The sequence below is a fragment of the Syngnathus typhle genome, linkage group LG8, assembly GCF_033458585.1.
Source record: "Syngnathus typhle isolate RoL2023-S1 ecotype Sweden linkage group LG8, RoL_Styp_1.0, whole genome shotgun sequence".
In the NCBI taxonomy this organism is placed as follows: Eukaryota; Metazoa; Chordata; class Actinopteri; order Syngnathiformes; family Syngnathidae; genus Syngnathus; species Syngnathus typhle.
In genome coordinates, this window is record NC_083745.1 from 1932683 (window position 1) to 1958154 (window position 25472).

At 43.0% G+C, this 25472-nt stretch overlaps 2 protein-coding genes and 2 long non-coding RNA genes across 4 annotated transcripts in view; 2 read left to right on the plus strand and 2 right to left on the minus strand.

Annotated features, from left to right (window-relative positions):
• The first annotated feature begins 153 nt into the window (after positions 1 to 153).
• Positions 154 to 1890, plus strand: tysnd1 (trypsin like peroxisomal matrix peptidase 1). The gene is made up of 4 exons (XM_061285626.1): positions 154 to 851; positions 929 to 1059; positions 1149 to 1334; positions 1688 to 1890. Exons 1-4 carry the CDS (start codon positions 154 to 156, stop codon positions 1888 to 1890), a joined length of 1218 nt encoding a protein of 405 aa, XP_061141610.1.
• Positions 1891 to 3021: 1131 nt separating this feature from the next.
• Positions 3022 to 10564, minus strand: spock2 (SPARC (osteonectin), cwcv and kazal like domains proteoglycan 2). The gene is made up of 10 exons (XM_061285627.1): positions 10550 to 10564; positions 10297 to 10342; positions 8160 to 8274; positions 7963 to 8068; positions 6844 to 6937; positions 6635 to 6772; positions 6093 to 6311; positions 5369 to 5431; positions 4205 to 4336; positions 3022 to 3754 (listed from the first exon to the last, which is right to left on the minus strand). Exons 1-10 carry the CDS (start codon positions 10562 to 10564, stop codon positions 3618 to 3620), a joined length of 1065 nt encoding a protein of 354 aa, XP_061141611.1. The 3' UTR covers positions 3022 to 3617.
• Positions 10565 to 11693: 1129 nt separating this feature from the next.
• LOC133158537 (uncharacterized) lies at positions 11694 to 14513 on the plus strand. Its single transcript, XR_009715232.1, has 3 exons — positions 11694 to 12008; positions 12574 to 12855; positions 13747 to 14513. It is a non-coding gene; the product is annotated as an uncharacterized LOC133158537 (long non-coding RNA).
• A 9562-nt stretch (positions 14514 to 24075) lies between these two features.
• Positions 24076 to 25472, minus strand: part of LOC133158535 (uncharacterized) — a 191405-nt gene continuing 190008 nt past the window's right edge. The window contains exon 9 of the long non-coding RNA XR_009715230.1: positions 24076 to 24167. This is a non-coding gene — a long non-coding RNA (uncharacterized LOC133158535). The remainder of the gene's footprint in view (positions 24168 to 25472) is intronic.

The window sequence follows — 25472 nt, forward strand, 5'->3', positions numbered from 1 at the left end:
CGCATCCTGTTACGTCACAACTTCCCCAAGAACCTTCAAATCAGCGTCAGCTTTCCTTCCCGGAGTCACGTGGAGGCCAATGCATGTGCAGTGAGTGAAGTTTGCACACCCAAGAGAAGACACAGGACACATGAGCATGAAGCTGAGCTGCTGATGCTGGTCCACTGCGTGGAGTTCAAAAAGACTTTCCAGGCACTTTTCCAAAAGGCTGACCAGTGGCGTTTCCATGGCGATGAAGATGACACCCTGATCCAAGATGCTGACTACCTCAGCTGGTTCGCTGTGCTCAAGGCCAACGCGTCACATTCCGGGGCCGTCTCATGGCGGAGGAGCGCGTCTCTTCGGAAAGGCGACCCCGTCTTTGCTTGCGGCTCGCCGTTTGGTTCCCTCTGCTCAGACCTCTTCAATGGCACTGTGAGCAGGGGCATCATCAGCAACCTGGCGGGCGAGGACAACACCCTCATCCTCACAGACGCCCGCTGCTTGCCAGGCACGGAGGGCGGCGGCTTGTTTGCAATGGAAGATGACTCCCTGCACCTGGTCGGGGTGATAGTGTCACCGTTTGGCTGGAAGGCCAACGAGTGGATCGGACTCACGCTCGTGTGTTCCGTCCACTCGATCCTCCGCAACGTTGTCCAATGCAGCGACCTCCAGGATTCGCTCCAAGATGTCTGGCTTCACCCTGCAGAGACCCAAAAGTTCCATGCGGGTCAATACTTGGACGTGTGCTTGGTGGACAGCGGGCAGCAGTGGGGTTCAGGGGTCCTCGTGACCTCTGACCTTATTTTAACCTGCCGACATGTGGTCAATGGGAAGTCCACGGTCGCCCTCAAGTTTCACCACGGAGACAGGTGCAAAGATTATTCATCGTAGCATATCAGTGCCAAAAACTATGATGGTGTTCTTTGCTGCCATTTTGTTCATACAGAGTCCTTGACAGCGTTGGCGATGTCCTCTTCTCCACGAAGGGGTCGTCGCCTTATGACGTCGCTGTGGTGCGGTCAAGAGACTCCATGGTGGATGTTGTTGTCCCTCAAATGGCTCACGAGTTCAACACGGGTTTGTTCGTCTATCGCTATATCTTTATTTACAGGTTGCTACACATTGACAAGATGGAGTCTTCGTAATATTGCAATCTTTACCTGCAGGTGAACCTGTGTTGGTGGTGGGCTACGGCGGGCTAGGTCGCTCGTGTGGCCCTTCACTAACTTGCGGTATCCTCTCCAAAGCCATCAGTCATCAACACCTTACCATAATGCTTCAGACCACATGCGCAGTTCAAGCAGGGGCCAGCGGGGGCGCTGTTGTACGAGCGTCCACAGGAGAGCTGCTCGGTAATAAGCCTGCTACTCGTAAACTGGAGAAAAAAAAAAAGCCTCCATTTCATGCATTCAGAATGTACACATTACATAAATGATCTCACTGCTTTATGTGCACAATCACTTTTTTACATAAACAGTATTAAGCCATCCAAAGCTCCATAATACATTCCACTAGATGGCAGCAAAGTCTTGGATGCTTTTGCCTAACCACAACGCCAATGAAACTTAACATGGAGGGCAGGTTCAAAGAAAGAAAGTATACAGAGGTTCTGTATCTGAAAAATGGCCGATAGTAAAATAATGAGGTCTTTGCTACTTCATTGACAAACCAATGAATGAGAATACACTTTGAACATTTCTTGCAGGCATCGTATCCAGCAACACCAGGGACTTGTCCTCGCAAGTGACCTACCCTCACCTTAACTTCTGCATCCCAGTGAGCGTTCTGCAGGGACCTCTTCTTCATTTTAGCCGACAAGGGGACCTGAAGTCGTTTGACGTGCTGAACGCCGCCGACGAAAGCGTGAAAAGAGTGTGGAGGCTTCAAGGCACACACAGCAAACTCTGAGTGGATGATGAAAACCTCAGAGCCAGAAATGGCGTTTACTGTGACATAAGAACACTGGAAGGTACCTGTTGAGTACAACTGATGTCAATTCTATTCATCAGCAAATGCCACTATGTCCATGTCATCATTTTTACTGAGCAATGTTGCGGTAGCTTCTAAATGAGTGTTGCGTGAACATATGTTTGGATTTTCCCTGTCGTTCCTTTTTCGCCGAGCTAGAAACTTGTTGGTATATTAAAGCGCTTGAGTGATAATTAGCTGACAGGTTGCATAGAATGATTGGTCCCATTGGGTAACAGACACTCAGACATCTGCTAGAGGGGAATCGCCCACTCCCAGCACAACACATTTTCAAGTTCTCGCCCACGGACCAACCACGCGTCACGTATTTCGGATAGTGTCAGAATCGATAGTTCTTCATAAGTTGTAACTTACTCGTTTGAACTTGAGATTTTAAGAAAAGAGTGCAAAAGGAAAAAAATGCATCTCCAGTTGTGACTCGTATTTGTCTGTTGGACGCCCCAAATTTTCATCTTCTTTTAAAAGTGATGAAAAGACAAAACCTGACTCATGTGTCGACTCATTCATATTCACAATTTTTTTACATTTAAAACAGAGTTCAGTGTACTATTTTTGTGAAACAACTACAATAAATCATCAAGTAATAAAAGAAAAAATCAAAAAGTTCTATTCATATAATTAAATGTGATAATAATTATTAGCATAATTAAAATTAAAAGTTTTTTTTTAATGATTTCAGTCATTGAATTTTAAAATGAAGACAAAACCAATTTTTACAACAATGTTATTTGAGGGAAAAGTACCGTATTTTCCGGACTATAAGGCGCACCTAAAAACCTACAATTTTCTCAAAAGCCCACAGTGCGCCTTATAGTCCGGTGCGCCTTATATATGGACCAAATTCCTAAATTGAAACTGGCCCGAAGCATTGTGTCATGAAATCAATCATAAGTGGCCCGCTGAAGACTAAGAATCATGAATCCAATATATATATAGTCCGGTGCGCCTTATAGTCCGGAAAATACGGTAATCATTTCACAAAAACAAAACGACGAGCAGCAGCAAGTGAACAATTACGCCACACAAGCTATTCAGACAAAGACTCCGATGTACGGTGGCCAGCTGGGGCCACACAACACTCACGTTTATTGAATGCTTATCATTTCCTTTTTTTTTTTTTTTAATAAACACAACAACCGACCCACACGACGATACGATGTACACTTGTCGCCTTCGGCGGCGACCTCTCTTCTGGTACACGACGTGACTCGACGTTATTTACAAGCTGCGGAGTGAGGCGTTAAGAATGAGACAGCGCTACTGTCACATCGGAGCTGAAGCGCAATGAGATGAGGACGGTCAAGTCAAAGTCAATGTCCTCCGTATAGTTTCCACTTAAGAAAAAAAAAAAACCCAAAACAAGACAAAATGTTCCTAGTCTAATGAAAGCAACAAGAGCTGGTCGGCCATTTTAAACTACCGGATAGCTGCTCAGAATCTGCTCGAAATAAAACGTACTTACAAGGGAAAGATTCACAAATAGGAGGGACAAGCTTTTTTTTTTTTTTAACTGCACACCCCACGATTACTGCTAGTGATATGTTCCCCCTTCCAACATCCACCTCGGGAGTTTCCTCGTGTTTGGAACATGGAGATGCCGTCGGGGGAAAAAAAGGAGAGGCTGCAAGGACAAACGCTCGACCTTTTTACCAGATGTAGCCCTCGTCATCCGCCTCTCCCGCCTCGCCCTCTTCTTCCTCGGCGGTCTCCTCGCCGCCTTTCTCTTCCTCGTCCTCCCAGCCCACTCCGCTGCTGAAGTCGCCCGAATACACGACTTCATCGTCTACGTGGGGGGAGCAATTAAGATTGTCATGTACCTTACCTGTGACAATTATCTTTAAAGGCACAATTCTTGATGGAACTCGGCATTGTCCTCCAGTTAACTTTTGAACAAGTGCACGCTTTGCTAATGAGAAGTAGTCCAAACAATGGCGGGAGTTTGACTTTGTGCTGATTCAAGAGTTATTTCTTAAGCCCTGTCGGAGGAACAGTTCTTATCAGGAGAAGGTTCTGTCTGAGCAAGCCTTCATTTATCTTGAAAAGACTTTTCTCGCCGTGACAAGACGCGCTTTGGAATGCAAATGACCGCTTGATGCATGAATGTGCTCTTTGCAGTGAGGGGAAAGTCAGTTGACATAAAAGATAGCTTGTGTCGGGTGGATTGCAGAAAAAAAAGGGGGGGTGGGGGGATCCGAAGAGATGTGGAGGTTGTGTGTGTTCAAAAAGAACTCACCGCAGTCTGGTTTGCCACGAATCCTCGACCCGGCCACTTCGCCACCGTACTGGTCAACGCACCAGCACTCTCCCCTGTCACACTGCAGCTTCCTGTAGAAGCCGTCTTCATCGCAGTTCGGGATGAAGCGACCTGGCAAGTACACACACACATACCGTAATTTTCGGACTATAAGTCGCACCGGAGTAGAAGTCGCACCAGTTATAAAATACCCCAAAAGTGAAAAAAAACCCATATATATGTATATAAGTCGCTCCTGAGTATAAGTCGCCCCCCCCCCACCCAAACTATGAAAAAAACCGCGACTAATACTCAGAAGATTACGGTATATCTTCACATATACAAGGATGAGCGGAGGCTTGCGTCATGCTTCACTGCGCTGGATTCCCAGTAGAATGCGTGCCGCATACATTGAAAGCATTCCCAAAATCCATGAATAGCAATTTGGTTTCCAGAAAATGCTGGTGATGAATATGTAAAATCAGAATGGTGGAGGAAAAAGTTCTCACACACACGAAGGCCAGCATAATATCATCCACACAAAGTCTTTGGACCGTGGATTTTCACCAGATGGAGAAAGTGGAGCTTATTAAGCTTGTAAGTTGCAAAGTTAGACAGCCTGAGCTCCACATAGATCAAGTACAGAACAAAATTGTCCGCTTCAAATATTTGGGAGTAACCTTCAGAATCCAAAACTCATCACAAGCTCACATTATCGTGTTTTTATTGTAACCATTATTTTTTTATAGAACGATTACTGAATATCAATGACATTTTGGAATATAATATTGTAACAAATATGTGCTGAATACAAATAAGACGGTGTGAAAGAAAAGCGTCCTTGCGCTCTTTCAGAGGAGCATCTGAAAGTCAGGCTGGCACTGTGCCCTCGGTGTCCTTGCAAAGTCCTGACTCAAAGCACAGTCAGCCAGCCAGCCAGCCAAAATCTGCATTGCGCACGAGTCCAAATATACACTCACTCATTCAGCCACTTTGACGCAAATTTACTCACACACTTTGGGCCTGATTTTCCCTGCAGTGTATTAAATTCTAATCCATAAGCCTGATCATGACTAAATCCCTGGTCCCTATTAGGAATCCGTCGTAGTCAAATCCTGATCCAATAAAAACGAATCCCAAAAGGATTTGTGCGAGAATACGTACCAAACTTCCTTTTGCCGCCATCTAAGACTTGGATCCTTTCCAGCTCAGCCAGGCAGGGGGGCTCTGAGGGGGGTGACAATTAGGAAAATTCATGAAAAATTCCACTTTGATTCTGTCTGTGTGAAAGTACCGTAATTTTCGGACTATAAGTCATGTTTTTTTTCATAGTTTGGGTGTGGGGGGGGCGACTTATACACAGGAGTGACTTATAGTCCTAAAATTACGGTACATTGCGATTATTTATTACATTGTGACATTTGTCTTTTTAAATTAAAACAGTAGCTAAGCTTGAGTTTCTTGAATCCTGCCTAGCAACAAGCGGCCAGCCGGGCCACGTCAAAGAATCTCAACCTTACAGCAATATTAATCTTCCTCTGCATTGTGCTCTCATACGCCGGGAGGTTGGGGACCTAGATTCAGCTCGGCTGACGGCTTATATCGGAGAGCTGAGGGAGAACTCGGCTGTCAACAAGCAGTAGCAATGTTCTCCTTGCCTGGCGGTAGCCATTTCAACCCTCCGGGGAACAGAAGGGAGAGATATTGAGAGGAGGAGATAAATGGCGACAGACACGAGGAAACTACGTACTGGAGAGGCCACCTTCCTGTCTTTCTTTCTTTCTTTCTTTCTTTCTTTCTTTCTTTCTTTCTTTCTGTCTGTCCCGAGGGCGACCTTGATGTTAGACAGCATGGCAGTCGAGGTGACGGGTGAACACGTTCCACTCACTCTCTCTCCAGAAGCACAGGCACCACTCGGCCGTCGACACCTTGCCGTCTTTGTAGGAGTCACACGAGTTGAAAAAGGGACGGATGCAGATCTCGTACTTGTCCAGATTGATGGCGGCCAACTCGGGGTGATCCAGGTACAAGTCGCCGTTGGTGTCCAGCTTGGAGAACATCCAACCTACGGAGTCCTTACAGCTGGCCACCAGGCTCCTGTCCAGCACTTAACAAACATGTTTTCATTTTAGATTTTTTGGGCTTTCTATCTGGTGAGTGTCATTTAAAAACATCACACTCAAGAATTGGCTCAATGTTTTTTTTTTGACAATCTATTAAAATCTCAAAGAGAATTTCATTTTGAAGGACCCATGGACATTTTAGGCTCATTCAACATGACCCTAAAATGGCCGCTTCAAACCCAAGTCTTCAAAGGGGGCAATTTATCTGGCTTATGAATTACAACAAAGCCAAAAGAAAACCATTTCAAGAGTTCCTCGGATCTGCACGCCCAGACCCAAAATAACACATTGTAGTAGTTTCTCCAACCTGATGCCGTGTTGGCTGCGGTGCTTTTGGCCCCGGCGGGCTTGCTGTTATTGTTCTGCTTGGCATTATTCTGAAGGAGTTGGAACCAGTCCCGGAGGCGCTCGCCAAGATCAGCCAGATCCTGTCCGGTGCAAGTCTCTGCGGGGAAATCCGTATTTGTAACAACTTCTCACTTTCATGTTTACATTTAACCCACAACTGCATCTTACCGTGTTTGGGAGCGGCGGTGGAACACGGACAGAGACCCGAGCACTTGAGGCTCAGCTCCTTCCCCGTGAGACACGCCTGCTGCTCCAGCTTGCACTGCGACATAAACACACACATTCACACGCACACACACACGTAGCTGCGACAAGGACACGTGAAGGTGAAGTCAAACGACTTATTGCAAGGACACGGATCAAATATTCATGAGGCAAGCCACTGTATGGCTTGGTTTCTGTGCGGGACTTGCGCAAGGTCAGCAATGGCCATGTAAGAGACAAAGTATAAATCAATAAAACAACCCCCCTCAAGCCCATATTAGGGCTTCTAATTCCATACTCAGTCCCCCCCCCCACCTTCCCCACAGTCCAATGACTGTGATGCATGCCCGACAGGGTTGTTTACACATTTGGGGACTATGCAAGGGTGTTGATCTCATTTTTTGGCCCGGGCCGTATTGAGGTTATGGTGTCCCTCGAGGTGGGGGGGGTTCATTATTTCGAAAGCGTGAAACTGTCAACGCCGAGTAAACGTATTTGCGAGTACCGTATTTCCCGGACTATAAGGCGCACCTAAAAACCTCAAATTTTCTCAAAAGCTGACAGTGCGCCTTATAGTCCGGTGCGCCATATATATGGACCAAATAGAGAATGATGGATGGATGGAACTTTACCTTTTTAAGTTTACTGATCTATCTGACTGTTTTGTTTTGTACTTATTAAAGTAAGCTTTACATGTTTATTTTGTGCGTTGTGTGATATTAACATTATTGATATATTGTTATTGTTTTCACTAGTTCAAGTTATTATATTGTGATTGCATTAATGGTGCGCCTTATAGTCCGGTGCGCCTTATATATGGACAAAGTTTTAAAATGGGCCATTCATTGAAGGTGCGCCTTATAGTCCGGTGCGCCTTATAGTCCGGAAAATACGGTATGTTTTAACATTTTGATATGTTTAAGCCTACTTGTATGCTAAATGCTCAACACTTAGCAATGTCTAAGCATACTTGTAGGCTAAATGCTAAACACTTAGCATTTGTTCCCTGCACCAATAAAAAAAAAGGGAATTATTTTAAGGATTTGGCCTCCTGTTTGAAAATAATGTGACATGTCAGTGTACCCTTGAGGCGTAGTTGTGTCCGTCAGATCCACACACAGGCCCGGTAGAGGAGATTGGACATGGCTGACAGTTGCCATCAGAGGACCTGAGAGCAGGCTGCTTAAGTCTTGGGGACAAGAAGGAACACTAGTTGTTACTGTCTGGCTTCTTGTGGATTTCCTACAAATTCTTGGGATCTTGCAACCATCCTCCCTCACCTGTGCTCAAGCTTCTTGCGGTTGATGCACACAGCTCTCTGGTAGCCCTGGGCGACACACACCTTGTGCCTGCTGCACTTGACCTTTTGACAGGGGTCCTTGGTGGTGTCCACATCTGAAAAAAAAAAAGGGTTCTGCTTGGTTCCATCATTTTTTGTTGTTGCATCCATGCTATGATAAGTTGTAAACTGAAAACATTAGTAAATAAATCTGTCTGCGGTTGCCAACTGTTGTATTGGGAGCACACAAGCAGCATAAGGTATCTGGCTGAGCCTCATGTTAACTTAACAGGCTTCCGCGGATTAAAGCAGCGGCGGGTGATGATGACGTTTCCATAGCAACAGGCTCTCGGCGGTGCTGGAAATCATTTCTGGGCTGACTGTGATTTGTGGCTCAATCTGGTTTGTTTGTGAGGACTCTCGCTCGCTGCGCAATCATGTCAGCGTGGCCGTCTTGGAGGCTTTGTCTTCATTTCGTGATGGCACCCTCATCATCGTCCATTCCTGCGCCGTCCTACCTCACCTCGGTCTCTGCTATGCGATTAAACGAATGCGTAAATCGGCGGAGCACTTCCCTTAATAATTAGGTGCTTTGGTACGATTCAATGCAGATTCCAATGAGATTTATCCGTGCGGATTGAGAATATGAAGATGGAATTCGGGCCGCGTCCTCATAATGGACCGTCTTATCGTCGGTGCACACTTGGACATAATCGCTCTTAATGAGGAGGCAACGCCAAATTGCTTGCACTTGGAAGGATGTGAAAGCATTTGTCACACACTCTTAGTCACTTAGTAGGATGAAAGTTCCTGGTTGCCTAGGTAACTGCCCTTGCACTGGCTGACATTTCAAATGTCATCGGCATCCTTCTCCCACTCTTTGCTCTATATCGATGATCCACCCATCTATGTATAACTGTGATGTATACAGTACAATACTTTATTTATTTAAGGCTATTTTGTACAGTAATCTCCAAAATGAGATCATAAATAATAATAATAATAATAATAATACATGAATAAATAATAAATGAGAATATTGTAGGATATTTTTTTCCCACTAGTTCAATTCCAAAAATGACACTGCAGGCTGTCAACCACTAAAATGGGGTCATTGATCGATTGATCAAACTGACCTCACAGTTTGCGATGACATCTATTTTTCCATCCATTTATTATGTAAAAAAAAAAAAAAAAAAAAAAAAAGCTTTCTCATGCCTGCACTTGTTAACGCGTGATACATCGATGAATCGACAAAATAATCAAGCAATTAACCCATTTAAAAATAAAATGATAATAATTGCAGCCCGAGACTGGAGTGAGCTAAACTGTGTGCAATTTTCATCTCAGCAAAGCGGGCGCCTTCCATTAAATTAAGTCTTGTCTGGCATATATCATCCGCCATGCTTTTACTTTCAGTCTGACGTACAGGTCTGTCCGGCCCTCAACTGAAAAGCATAATTAGGCCTTCAGACAGTGCACTAATAGACTCTGCCATTCACAAGACTTCATTTAAGCTGCAAATTAAGCGGCAAGGACACGACTGGTGTCATAGCTTGCCTTGCCGCAAATTCGCTTCATGCTTAGCTGGGAGCTGAGGACGCTCTCGAAACTTAGAGGGAATAAAAATGGAACAAAGACAAATAAGAAAGAGAAAAGTGCTGCAATGGGTTCAAGCAGACGCAATGTTGGGCATCTCCTTGGGGAGTTGCGTCAGATCTGCTCAAGCGTGTCAAACAGAATAAAACAATCACTCAACCTGCTTTTTTATTCTGCTGCGGCGGCATCAGACAGCGGGTGACCCCGGTCTACTCACAAACACACACACTCGGGGCTGTGTAATACAATACGCAAGCGACGCATGTGTCCAGTTCAACCGAGGGTCATGGATTCTGAAATACGATATTTAATTTTCATCGACTTCTTCAGGTTCATGTTGCTATGAGTGCGTCATGTCGCATTTGGATGAAATATCTGTGCGACGCAAAATCTGGCACAGCATGATATCGAGTAGCAGCTTCAGCCACTTACTGTTACATATGTACAGAAAAAAAAAAGATATATTTTTTTATCTCTTTGGCCTAGCATACCACAGATTTTAAACACTTTCTGTTTCAAGTACGAAAATGACAACTCACTGTCACTGGAGCCTTGATTTTCATCCCAATTACGCACATAATCATCCTGCAAAAAGAAATAGAAAAAGAAAATCAGTAAGATGGCGAATAATTGACAATGAATGCAGTTCTCTAAGTAAGAAGAGCCTTTAGCATTTCGCGCTGATTATAATGTGCACATTTTATCTTGAAAGCGTGATGAGGAGCACAGCCAGACGCGTACGAAAAATGCATCTGCATGGAAATGAGTTTGACTAATTGTCTTGCTGTTTACCTGTATGCCAGACATATGGCGCCTACTGCTATTCAAGCGGAGTGCTTAGAATTTCAATCTAACTTTCAAGCCATGCACAGATAAAGACGTACCACGCCGTGAATGCACTGAAAAGAACTGACCTCCACTTCCTGATGAAGACAGCCAGAAGACAGAGAGAAAAACATTGAGAATTAGTGGCAAGTCATCACTGCACTTTATGCATACTGACTCTATGAAGCTAAAACGAGATGCATTTGCTTTAGAAATCAGTCCATATATTAATTATGCAGCAAAGTGCAGCAATAGGTTTTAGCTAGAGCTGTAGCAAAAAATAAATTCTGCCTTTAGCACCCCAACACCCACTCAAGGTTTAAGTGTGGCGCATGATTTTAACACAGGCATTAGGTTGAAGTTATTTTAAATAAACAGTTTTTGAAGTTATTCTTAATAAACCGTTTGATTTTTAGGGGGTATTTGCTGTGAGGTTATCTTTTCATAGGTGCTGTTTGTGTTGTTTAAAGGTTTATAACTACCGTAATTTTCGGACTACAAGTCGCGTTTTTTTTCATAGTTTGGGTGGGGGGGTGACTTATACTCAGGAGCGACTTATATACATATATATGTTTTTTTGGGCATTTTATGGCTGGTGCGACTTATACTCCGGTGCGACTTATAGTCCGAAAATTACGGTATTTGAATGCTAATGCTAGTTTTGTTAGCCCAGCAAGGTTTATGGTGTTTGGTTTGTTACACACTGAAAACTGCCGGGTTGTTTTCTGAACCCACTTTTTGGGTAGCTGTAGACTTTCAGCAGGAAAAAAAAAAATATCCGAGAGACGGCTCATATCTTGATAATCTTGTTGTCGGGTCACTCATAAATGGAGGTAGCATCGTATACAAAACTGTGTACCACCCAGTTTGTGGCTAATCTAGTGATTGTGAATGAGATTAAATATCTCAATAGTCTTTGACAATACAAATCTTCTGTTGAAGATTGTTTGAAGATATTTACCATGCCTCAGCGAGACCTTATCACAGCGTGATAGGCGCCAAACATCTCAGAGACGTTCTTTGAGCCCCGCAGTGTGATCATATGCAAATCAATATTTTCATCACTGTCAGAACCAGCACCAAAACATTTCCCGCCTGCGTGCCTTGCTCGTCTCCATCAACACACGCCCTTGCCAGGAAGCCAACGTGTGCCCGTGGAAAGAACTCGATACTCCATTTGGTTGGTGATTAATTGTCTGGCTTTTGTAGTTTATAGTTTACAACCTGACCATTAATCTCGTGTTTACCGCATCTCCCCGATTGATGACTCACGATCTGAATTATTCAGTCATCCCTGTTTGTGCTCCAACCAGGACCAGTGAGGAAAATGTTCCGCTGCACTGACACGACTGGAAATCAATGACTTGAGAAGGTGCATCAATGTCCGCAAAGAAAGTGGGAAACAAACACACACACACATCCATTTGTGAGTACAATTTAAGTAAGCATGTTGTTATGGAGGCTAACGACACACTGCATCTAATAACAGTGACTCACTGTGACAATATTTTATAGTCTACCGCAATAAACGTGGCGAGCAGTGCACGGCGGTGGGTTGATTATTTTGCAAACGTGCATAAACGAATGTATTTTTAAAAAAGGGTGGTTAGCGCCGTTGTGGGTGTGAACAACAATGAAAACACGTCTACCGCCCCATCTTCTTGTTATTCTCACAGATAAACTGAAATAGTGCCAAGCAGTTTCATGCTATACTGTATATGTAGCTTCACAAGTCTGTCAGTTGTTTGTGTACAAACGTGAAAAAGAATTGATTCTGACAGTGTGACACTTGTGTAAACAAACCCTAAAATACAACTAACAAACCCACATTGTGATTAAAGAGGGGGAAAAAATCTGACATATCCAGGACAGAAAGCCTGTGATTTACCTTCCGCCTGTTAAACAGAGTTCTCCCTTTGCATGGCCGCGTTTGATTGACAGCTCCCGGTCCCTCTTATAAATAATCCGCGGCGGTTGCTGTCCCCTTGTAGGATTCAGCACAAGTCAAGAGGAAGTGTGTCAAAGAGAGAGAGCTTCCCGCACTTGCTGGGTGGATGGCAAATGGCTTTGAAAGAATGCGCCAGTACGTGCGTCTGTCGGCAAGTGCCGCTGACTGACAGGTGCTTCTCTGCAAATGTCGACTGTCGGACACACTCGGCGCCGAGTCGCTTGCCGTCGCACCACGAAAGGACGCCTTAATAACACTTGGATAAAATTTGGGCTCTTCATAATCACTGCTGATATCTGGATTCATCACACACAAACGCAGAGCGGTAATACACACTGCAACTGCTGTTGTTAGCCATATTCAGGCTTTTCTTATGACACCATTTTGGGTGATCAAAATGCTGTCACAAGAAGGATGAATTTCATTTCATGTGTGTCTTCGTACTGTACAATGCAATTTTAAGTTTAGCATAGCTTTAGATTTTTAGCTTGGGAATTTCCATTAATTTATCGGGGTAAAATAATTAAGTTAAATATAATGCAATGCACAAAATATAGCACATAATATTGTCTTTAATCTTAAATGCATTTAAACTACCGTATTTTCCGCCCTATAAGGCGCACCTAAAAACCTAAAATTTTCTCAAAAGCCGACAGTGCGCCTTATAGACCGGTGCGCCTTATATATGGACCGAATTCCTAAATTTAAACTGGCCCGAAACATTGTGTCATGAAATCAATCATAAGTGGCCCGCTGAAGACTATGAATCATGACTCAAAAAGACTATGGATCATTATTTTATGATTATAAAGTAATTTGTTGCGTCTGAAGTTGAAATAAAAAAGATAAAATGGAGAATGATTTGATTTGGATTAAAAATCTGACATGATGCATTAATGGTGCGCCTTATAGTCCGGTGCGCCTTATATAAGGATAAAGTTTTAAAATGGGCCATTCATTGAAGGTGCGCCTTATAGTCCGGTGCGCCTTATAGGCCGGAAAATACGGTATGTATTATTATTCGGAGTTTTTTTTTTTTTTTACCGTTCCTTACTATATACATTTTTGTACTATTGCTACAAAATTCCCTGTTCGAAACCACACAATGTAACATTCTAAGCACTTTAAAATATTCTAAATAATCTAAAATAGTCCTCCAGAATTTCTACCACAGAGTTTTAGACAGTGATGCTCTGATTTGTCACCTGCACTGCAGAATGAGGTTCAGCCCCCTCCACATCCCTGGAGAGCTCATCAAGGATGCCCTCCACCTTCTGCTGCTCAAGTCCTTCTCATCCTCTGCTACCTTACCCCGAAAAACAAATGCAGCAACCTATTTGTCGACATGTTAGACATTTTTGGTTATTAGCTCTTTCAAGACGATCTCAAGGAAGCACGTTTGTGAATTAAAGTAGGCCAGATAGTGCTGGAGTACACCGATGGCGTCTGATGAAACGCAGTGAAATATCCTCCGTTGCTTTCATGAGCCACTTATCACTTCTACCCTCCTTCAGGGTTGCACTCTTGCCGCCAGCGTCAATTTATAGATTGCACGAGACACCTGAGATGAAACAAAAGCCTGTATGCTTTTGTTATTCGGCTCTGTTATGGTGCATGGATGTTGAAGGATTGCAGGGGACAGATTTGCTTCTCAAAGCCCAAAGGGAACATTCAAAATGGATGTGCACAAGTGCAACAGGTTCATTTGTTTGCTTTTTTTTTGTTGCTGACACCACAAAATGATTGATGAACTGAGCCGTGATATAGAATTACAAGCAAAAAAAAATGTGCCTGCCCAGAAATGACTCAAAAGTGATATATGGGATCATTTTACTACTTTGGGTCAGCGAAAAGTTTGACTTTTTAAAAGCCTACTGAGGTTTTGTATTGATTTTCTTTTGTTTCGAGTCATGCATTCTATCTGCAAGAGTGTATATCATTTCTGACAACCAATTTTCAATTGCAGCTTTGTTCTTATTTGAACATTTGCGTTTGTTGTCGCGTTCAAACTTTGCTTTGTATGTTTGCATTGATGTCTTCAATAGAAGCAATACGCAAAAGAGAATGGAAATAAATGAAATATTTCACAGCTTTACAGATGTGTATTTTGTACTACAAATGATTCAACAAATAAAACAACATTACAAGGAAAGAGCTGTAATGTGAACGAATTGAGATATTATGATGAATGGTCCGGTACCATTAGGATGCGTGCCAAATACCAGCTAGTGTTAGCACAACACCCTAAAAGCAGCCCAACATTTTCTTTCTACTTTCTGTGCCGTCCAACTGGTTGAAACACGGTGTCGTGATTAATGTTTAGTTTGTTTAATATGAATTAAAAAGGCACCTCTTTTTTTTCATCCATCTCACGGGGCGGCCATTTTGCCACTTGCTGTCGACTAAAAATGACATCACAGTTGTCAGGTCACAACCAATCACGGCTCATTATTCTTCTGAAGCTGAGCCGTGATTGGTTGTTCAAATATGTTCATTTACGCTGGACCTATCGCTCAATTAGCCTGTCATGGAATGAACTCTATTCCTCGACAGTTTGCAGTTGGCTCTCCGGTCATTTTTTTAGGCTATTTTATGTCTGTACGGTGACCTTGAGTGCCTTGAAAGGTGCCTTATAAATAAAACGTATTATTATTATATTCAAGTGTTCGGGTTCAGTAGAAGCAGAAGCAGGTCTGTGGGGAAAGCCCTCGCAGGCAGTTTTTTGGCACCTGTGAGGTAGGACCAGGAACAAAAAGAACGCATTAGCTGAATGCTAAAGCAGCTAAATGAATTGGATATTTGTTCCTGTTGTGTTATTGATTTGCAAATTCACACCCTGCAGCACCTGCGTCCTTCAGAAGTGAACTAACACAGCAGAACGGAAACGGGCATTTCTTTTCCCCTCCGCCCCAATTACAGTCGACGTTGGCTTTTGGTGGGAAGCCAGAAACATCTCAGCAGTCCGCCCCTTACCTGCCCTCAAAATATCCTCCTCTCTTGAGACGGATGAAGGTGCCCTGCTTTTTCAACACATCTCCGGACTTTCTGCAGTCTCATGCCTAATCTGGACTCCAATAAGGAGCAAGCAGCATGACGAGCTCGACTAATGACTTTTTGATGAGCTCTTATCGTCGTACACATCTGCATCAGCGCAGCAAAGCGCTGTACGCATGAAGTGTCGAGCTGCAAAGCTACGGTGCGCAACGCTGATGGAACGACTCGCTGTTCACAGCGAGTGTCTGCACCTTCAGAGACACGTTGCCTTTTCTGTGAGATTGTCAAAAGTGACCATTTTCTCAACTGAATCCATTTCACAATAAGCAGCTGTTTGGCATCATCAGCAAATATAGCTAAGATAACGTGAAATGCTATAGACTGGCTAATCAATAGCATCTATACGGTGGTGCGGCAACAATTTACGCAATCGATATTTGAACACAGACATATGTTGATGGACAATATAACAATACAATATCGGAGAGTGCTATGTAGTCATAAAAATAAAACATAACATTTTTGCTTGCTGCGAGTTTGCAAAATAGCGTCATTTCATTTATTCGCATCTCCCATACCAAATACCGTAATTTTCGGATCAACTATACTAAAAATAACATGTGAAGTGGTCAACTATACTTGTAAGTAAGTGATGTGTTAATGATCAAGTAAAAAATTGTGAAAAAAAACAATATATAAGTCGCTCCTGACTATAAGTCGCCCCCCCCCCCCCCAAACTATGAAAAAAAAACGCGACTTATAGTCCGAAAATTACGGTACATCCTCTCAATTGTTCTCTCAGGTGATTTTGGATATACTAGTCAAAGTAAGGTTCTGCAATAATAAGAATTGCCAGTAGCTTCAGCAAGTGAATTTTTGCATAGTTTACGTGCGAGTCCGATGTGTGTCACGAGATTGGCGGAAAATTGACTTATTAACTAGCAGGCGCCAATCGGATCAGTTGGTCCTGGGCTGCAAAAATGGGAGAGAGGTGTGTTCGTTTCAGATAAGGTTTCAGCGGGCGAGTATGAAAAGGAGAGGGGGCGATAGGCAAAAATGGCATCATCAATGCATGCTGACATGCATGATGAATGTCAGTAATAAACAGAAACTTGCGTTGCAGATTCGCTATTCATCATCTAGTTCATCTCGTGTCTGAGTTCCAAATCAGCGCAACTTTGGGCCAATTTCATGCTCGGGTGATATCATGGACAGTATCGCTTTCGCAAGGGAAATGGAGCAAGCGTATGTATTGAATTCACTTTTGATTTAGTGCTAGGGGAAAAAATGAACTAGGGTACAGAGATAGGATAATCACATTTTTGGGAGGTGCGAATTAAGAAAAATACGATTACGGTCAACAAAGCCGCATTTTCGATTTGAAAAAAAAACCCTCCCAGGTAGGATCGGAAATATTTTTCAAGATTCTGCCAAAGAGTTCGAAAACTCATGCATCCTCCATCTGCTTCTTTTTGTTTCCCCACGTTTCTTCTCCTGGGTGGATTTGGTGCATTAGCAGAATGAATCGTTGAGTGCACCTGTCAGATTAAAGGATTGAATTCTATTATTTGTTGACTGTAACTGTTCAATCTAATCCGCTTGTCTTCCCGTGAAATAGATTGAATTGGAGCGTGGACGTATTGGAAGTGAGAGGCCTGTTATCCTCGCTCCGTTCTTACCGGGAATACATATTAAATATTTACAGTATTCACTCTGCTGCTTGCTTATTGTGCCTCCCTTCTTCGCAAAAACGGGATTAGCGCATCTTGGTGTGTTTACGGAAGAAGCAGGACGACGACGACGATGATGAGAAGGAGAGCTCCTCTTTCATGTGCTGTAGCTTTGATTATTGCTTTCCAGTGCCCGATTAATATTCAGCATGCTTCTCTCGGAGGACCGTGCCAGTCAACATCAATTTGTGTCATCGGAATACCTACGACGACCGCATGTAATTCCCACCGTTCGCTCTTTGTCGAGACGCGGCGGCGGCTGATTGCGTATTATCATACATATGAAGATATAAAGCCTGCGCCGCCTCTCGTGAATCAAGAGAATTCCCAGCTAGGGATGCATTTTATGTGGACTGGGAGCTGGCCCTGGGATAGAGTGATCAAGTTCATAGAGATGCTCGCTGCATTTCACACACAGATTGGTGTTGCTAAGGCAGCAGGCTGAAATCAAAGTGGTTTCTATTGGCAAGACCCCCCAGCCACCCCCCAAACCCCTCCAGGAGGCTCAGTGGCTCTCTTCTATGTTGCTTCTCCTGTCATCTTAATCAGCTGAAGAGGCAGCACCATCACTACTGGCCTTTAAAACACACACACATGCAAATGTGAGCCCACACAAGCACCGCTGGGGGCTATGATCACAAGAGATGGATGCAACAATAAGTGAGTGTGTGTGTTTCACTCCAGCTCTGATGATAAATTAAGACGTGGGACGTCTTTATAGTCCTTTCATGTTGACATCGTTGCTCCACATACAATACACAATGTGATGTTATGGCATTATTTGCACAGTCTAATGGTCTAATGAGATCTGAGACGAGAGGAGGGAACATGAAAGATGCAGCAAAGATAAAGGGACATTTATTTTTACTGCTTTTCCCCGTGTTGTTGTTTGGACGGCAAAGACATTAAGTGTGCTTAGATGAAGTCCATCAATCCATTTTCTATAGAACGTGTCCCGTTCACTTTATTTGCCACCATGGAGGCAAGAACCTAAGGGACACTTGGTTAGCCGCAGTGGTTAGCCATAGCTCGTATAGAGCAAGTTAGCACCTTTGTAGCTCTGACTGTATACAATATGAGGTGCTCATACATTGATTTGGGTTGACAGTCAAAATGGCCCTCCGAAAGAAGCTATGACTGCAATGTAGCCCGCCCAAAAAAAAAAATGAGTTTGACACCCCTGCTACAGGCCAAACTTCCACTTTGAAGCAAACTTAGTGATTTAAAATCCTGTAATAACACAATTTCATTCCCAGCCCAAGTACAATTTCAACTCAGACTAATCCATTTCCTATATGCACATGTACCTCATCTTCTGGGCACATGCCTGATCCACGAATGTGATCACCGATGGTACCGCAGTTCCTTCCATCACCTCTAGTATTAAGCAATACTGACACTCATATTTCAAATCCTATAATCATACCTCCTCCCGTCCTGCAGGACTCACCCTGGATCAATTAAAATCCAATTGTATTGGAACCTAATCCAACTGTGTTATTGTCCAAATCCCATTGAGGGTCATTTGTAATATGTTTTCCATAGCTGGGGGGCAAAAAAAAAATATCCATACATTCACAGACACGTCTAATGCATAATGAGCAGGCTGCAGACATTGGTTGATCAATCCCTGCAGCTTTGCTTGAGCCCTCTCCGTGGGGGGAATTTTCACATCAATCTATCTCCACCCCGCCGATGCGCTGCGCTGCGCTGCACTTGCTTAATTCTCTTGTTTAGGAAAACTCCCGGGACACGTCGGAAGAAGGAAGCAGTAGATCGCCCACATTAGACGGATGCGCACCCTGTTAATTGCTTGTTATTATGAGAAAGCCCCAAGTGAAGATACAAGAAGGAGTGATGAGAATCCATTTTTGCCTCTTATGAAACATCACGTTAGGGAGGAAAACATTTGATAGAAATAGATTTCCTTCGTTTATAGAACTAATGCACATTTCATGGAATAATAGAAAAATCATCATAGTTTTTTTTTTCCCGATTAAAAATAAAACAGTATTTTTGTTTGCACAGCCTATGTTTAAGCACATTGCACCCTCGTTGTTTTAAAATAAACAAGTTTGAGCAAGTTGCGGTGCTACTTAATTATTTGGTTGATGCATCTGGTTTTTGTCGCATTATCGCGCCCGCACGCACGCACTTACGTCTCGGAAGCGGTTCCAGTGCTTGATCTTGCGGCTGTATTGGGAAATGGTGGACAGCCACTGCTCGTCCTCCATGAAATTGCCCGTTTTTTCCGCCTCCTTCACGGTTGCAGCAGCAGCGGCGGCGTTGGCGAAGGCGGCCTGGAGGCTGGAGCCGAGCAGCACCAGCACCAGCGGCGGGACCGCGAGGCACAACATGTCCGTCCTATGGAGCGCAGTGAGTCGCTTACAAAAAAACACGCGTTCCCGGCTTTCCTCTTCTCAGCAAGATGAAGATGAGGAGGATGTTGAAGCTGGAATGGGAAAGTGATTAGCTTCGAGGATGCTCTTCTTCTGCGGGGAGGGGGCGAGGGGACCCGAAGGGGAGGGGGGAGCGCAGTCTCCATTTGAGCGAATGCAAATCAGAAATGCAATGGGTTCTCGGTTTACGACAATAGGCGACGTAACCCAAGTCAGTCGGAACGCGAAATGAAAAACGACCACATAGTTAGCCTATATGGTGAAATAATTCATCAAATGTGTCCTCTTTCCTTCCAAACGTGAAATCCGTGTGACTTCAAATGCAAAAGTAGACATCCTTATTTAAGAATATTACCTTATTGGTTTTAAATTATTTTTTCCCCCCATTAAGCTTATTCTATATGGGGGAGTTGGGAGTCAGCTTTAGATGAGCATAGATTTAAATGTATTCCTAAAAAGTAGCATACGCCGATGAGGCTCAGGTGTGCATGACATCGGCGTGAAGGTAGTGCGAGTACGTGAAAGGTGACACGGCCCTGCAGGTGTTCCAGAAACTCACCTCGCTCTTCACACCAACCACAAACACTGAACAGCTACCAACCTCGAATTTAGATGAAACACGATGGAATACTAACATAATGGATGTGAGCTTGGTGGAAACATTTTGAGAATGGCAAAGCAATGACGTATGTGCGGGGTCTCATTTAAAATAAAAAATGGAAGGACTACTAAGCCTGTCCCCCCCCCCCCCCCGCCTGAGAAATGCATTATGAAAGATTGCAATTCGAGTACCTCTCTGCATGAATGCTAATGCAGCCATTGTGACAGCTTGGTGAAAAGCGACGTGCAACTTTACATAACTCTCACACCAGGATTCAGTTATTTCACGTCACATTGCAGTATTCCGTATTCTCACCACCAGCAAGGCAGCTGGGAACATCGCGCATGATAAGGAGAAAAACCTAAAAGTAGCTGCTGCACCTGCACTAGCTCACATATGCGTCCATTATGTATGTGAAGGTCTAAGCACTCAGGGAGTGAGGGAGACAACGTGGCTGATGGTATTCAAAGCTGCAGTCACATCCTTTAAAATGATGGACGGGTGCATAGATGCAAATATTTGAGTTTACCATATCGACTCAAAACAATATGCAGCCCAAATCACAAAGAATCATTTGATTTTTTTAGATAAAATCAAATAAAATGAAAATAAAAGACACTGAGGTTGCCTCGCCGTCTTAATGCAGTCCCAGCCCCAAGTTAAAGTCAAATCATAAAAAAACATCATCTTGACAGAGGATCTAAATATTTGATGGCACACCGCTAAAGTGAGCAAGCGAGACACTGTGAGACGAATTATAAATAATGATGATCAGCATCTCCTTTTTTTTCTGTTGATAGTCCCGCGTGCTCACTTCATCATGTCACTATCGACAGCATTTTCTACCCCCAACTTCCCCTACATCAATCATTCCGCAAAGGCCAATGACATCCGATCAATACGCACAATAATTGTCATTCTTGGGCACGGTGCAGCCAAGTGGAATGTGCAAGGAATTTGTCTCATTGGGGAATGCCATGTCACAATGTGCACAGGCTGGAACAGAGTAGGAATGTTTTATTGTTTATTTATAAAGAAATAATGCAGACGTGCATTTTATAGTGTATGCACTTTTATTTTGCTAAATCCTGGCGCAAAGACTCTGTCAATTTTGTGATGCATCATTGAAACAACCAAACAATGTAGCCTTAAAATGACCTGCTAAATAATGCTACCATACAGCGGAAAATGCCTTTGACATGCTAACATCTAGCATCAACAGTTGCGGTCTTAAAAACATATTTGAACACAAATGGTGGAGGCATACTAGGTAAACAGATACTATACTCACCGGCATATATTCTTTATCCTCTATGCAAATCATTACTATTCCAGCCTCTCATTAAGATACAGATTTAGGAAAAGTAGTTGGCGATTATTCTTTGTGCCTATGTAACCTTATTATACTGCCCCCTGGCGGCCAATGTATTTTTAATTTATTCATTATCAACTCAATAAATTGCAGCATTAAATCATGATGATAAATCATTTTTAACATAAAAAAAAAACAAAAAAAACTGAAAAAAACAAGTAGTGCACCTGTCAGCACAACTGACTAAGAGCAAGCGGGTCTTTTTCTGCTTCCTCCAACAGTAAATCACAAGCGGAACGTTTTGCAGTCGCACCTTGTGACACGCGTAAATGTGAAGATGCTGAGACTCAGCGGCACCAATGACGGATGAATGAGTGGACACTCTGTGACATAGCACTTTATGTCATCCGTTTTGATAGACTCCGGTGCTACTTTATGGAGGTAGGAGGAGACCATGCAGAACCCTCACTCACATCTGATACAAATATGCCAGTGTGTGTTAAAGTGCAGCTTTTTGGAGTAGAAGGAATATCAGCGAAAAGCTTCACCTTCCTGCCCAGAACCTCGGAACTGTGAGGCACATGTGCTAATGTGCTAGCCACCGCCCTGCTGCTGTATCGTAACTACTGGACACAGATTTTTAACGCCGGTGGCAGCAACGTGGTCGCCCGCCATGGCGACGGCATGGCAACCACCACAACCTGGGGACTCTTCTAAATCCCTCCACTCAATTTATGTGCGGCCTTGTTGCATCACGGGTGACACGTCGGGATGGAATCGAGGAAATAGAGCACGCCACTCGCCGTGTTTTACAATTCAAACGGGCCTCGGAGAGGTGTTAAGTTGCTCTGCCTCGGGCTAGCCACTTCATGTATAATGAATACACAAAGCAAATGGATGGCTGAAGATGTTTCCACTTCATTTTTTGTCTATAAGGTGCATCTAGCTCAGAGGCATAATGGTGGAGAAACGCATAACTTTATGATAAATGTGCTCTGTGTTATTTGGAAGAAAACCATGTCAGAACTGGACTGTTTCTAAGAAGTGCTTCAAGTTGGAGACACTTCCCAACCACGAATGGTTCTGCCTCCAACAAATAACAAAAACACTCTCTTTCGGATGCAAAGGTAGCTGTCCAACTCTACACCTGAATAGAATAGTAATGAGGAAGTTCTCACCCAACAACTGTCACTATTGTTAAACAGATGCAAGGAATCTGAACGTTTTGCATTCCCAAAGAATTCTACCATTCATAGTTGAGGGAGTGACACCTGACAAAGCCTTGCATAACCTGATGAAGCCTGCGTGGATGAGAAATAAAATGTCTTCTATTTTGAAAATGTGCCCAAAAAGAAATCAAATTCCGTTAGGTTTTTTTTTGTTTAGATTAGATTATTGTGTACTGTAATAGTCACCCCTCCTTTCCAGGTGAGGAACAAACAAAGAATAAGCTCTTATATAAACAAACATCATATCCTAAGAGCAGTGCGGTGAGGGCTCCACGTGGAGCGTTATGTTATTACATCGTGACGCCAGGAAATATGACAAAACATAACACGCCGCACTACCCCTCCGGTCCAGCAGGAGGCGCTAATAACGAAGCTGAAGCTCAAACAAGCACTGTCGTCATAAAAATGCGACCGTCAAGTTCGTGTCGTCATTTGATGCGACTCAAAACAACCAAAACAAACACAAATTGATGCAATTCAGACGAAGAGGGAGACATGTTTAAATTCGAAAGCTCCGCGACAAAGACCTTACTGGCGCGTCATCGTGAGGTCAACATGCTGGCGAGAGTTAGCGGATATAAACGATTCGGTTGCTAAAGACTACCGTGATCAAAATGTTGCCAAAAACTCGCACACTTGGGAGAGCCGACAACGAGATGATGCTGAAGTCAGATGCCTCTTAGTAGGATTTACTATGGATCCCTCTTCATTGCACTCTATACGATATAGTATTTAAAAAAATAAACACAACCTTGTTTATGTATATATACATTTTTGTGGTTGCCAAAGTGTAAAACAGGAGAAATGTTGAATACTTGAGTACCTAATTTTTGTATTTATTTATTTTTTTTACTTCTACTTACACAAAGACTGCAAGAAATTTCAAATAAACAGTTGTAATTCAAAAACACCGTCCTGCTGTATATGTCAGCTTTTAATTCAACATTCCTTTTTTAAGCACACACTGGAAAGAGGACGGTTTTGGCCAAAGTCTTTAGACACTGAAAAATTAAAGGAGACGACAACCTGTTGATATTTGCCACATTTGGTAAAAATATCCCCAAGAAGACACCGGAAAAAGTCCGTTGATGGCTTTGAGATGGAATGGCAGCGCTTATGTCACGGGTTGACGTCTTCTCATATGGCTCCTGTTAGAATTAGTACCGCAGGTCCCACTTATCTGTTTGAAATGAAAATAATTTCCTTCAGCAAATTTGACATGTCACAATGTGTCTATTCCAAAACCAAAGAGTTATTAAAATCATATTCTACCTCAAACCCTCCGCAGGCTTCTCTGCTATTATCCTGATCCTGCTGGATCCTTGGCAATTTGAGCAGCAAATTACCCCAATACCACTTGTTGGCTCCTCAGCTTTGAAAGAAAGAAGCCATGGTCTTACGAAAAATGGAAATGAAGAACCGCAGTAAAATGCAGTTTAATTTTGATTTAAATATAATCCCAATTTATTCCAAGAACACTTTTAAAGTACACACAATTTCCAGCCTGAAGGAGATGGCATGGGCTTGTTTTGAAACAAACAATAATTATCAGCACGTTCCAAAGATCAATAAATCAGTCAATTAATCAAACTTTATGCACGCAGATCGTTTCAAACATAAAATGCAATTCAAGAGTGCTTTACATGGATTAAAACCAACACCTCCACAAAAAAAGCATCCACAACCAGAATGAATCCAACCAATCAGCTCCCTTTCTTGTTGCTGGAGTTTTACAATATTCTTTGATCATTTGGCGTTCTGCTCGTGTGAAATCCGTCTCCTTCACATCCATCCCATTCCGACTCTCTTGCCGGTGGCTCTCTGTCTGACATCAAACCCAAACATCCTCCCGCCTCGTCTCGTCTCTGTCTTCACTTTGTGATTAGCTTCACAGTTATTGTAAAAATAGAACGTACGGTAGTCTTAAAACGGAGGAGGAAAAAAGACCTTCCATTGACCTAAATATGCTTATTTGACTGCATTTACATTGGAAAGGATTGCAGAATATTTGAAGAGTCTTCCTTGTCTATTGTTGATTAAAACCTGCAGACACGCTTAAAAAAAAGGTGAAATTTCAAGGGAAAAAACAAAATAAAAAAAGCTGGTTTGAAGTTGGGCAATTCAACACAATCATTTCAGTTTAGCTGGTCTGAAAACAGCCATTTGTGTATTTCACAACAAATTTTGTTCGATTAAAATCACGTAGTCTTCTTTCAATTCAACCCAAGTCTCTAAAATGACAAAAAACATGAAGGATTTCCATCATCATAAGCCACTCAAGTGTAGAAAATCCAAAGCAGCAGTCGCACCGCTCTTTAAAACCACTAGAGGGCAGAATGACCCCATCGCAAAACAATGTTATTTTCTCATGACTGACCTACATCTTCCGTCCTCCTCAAGTGCTTTGCGGGCTAATTCCACCTCAAGCCATTTAACAATACCTCCGCATTTACAATCTTAAACTTCTTTTTTTTTGCTCAGCGTCTTTCCTTCCATGTTTTTCTAGCCCATTTTTCTTCAATCAACAATTGACTTTGCAAGAAACCACCCCATTTTAGTCCCATTTTGCAATTCTTAAATATTATTTAGAGAGCTACGTCTGTGTAGTGTTGCACTAAATATGGAATTTAAAGGCTAGGTGGTCACAGCTCGACCATTATGGTATGCACACACACAT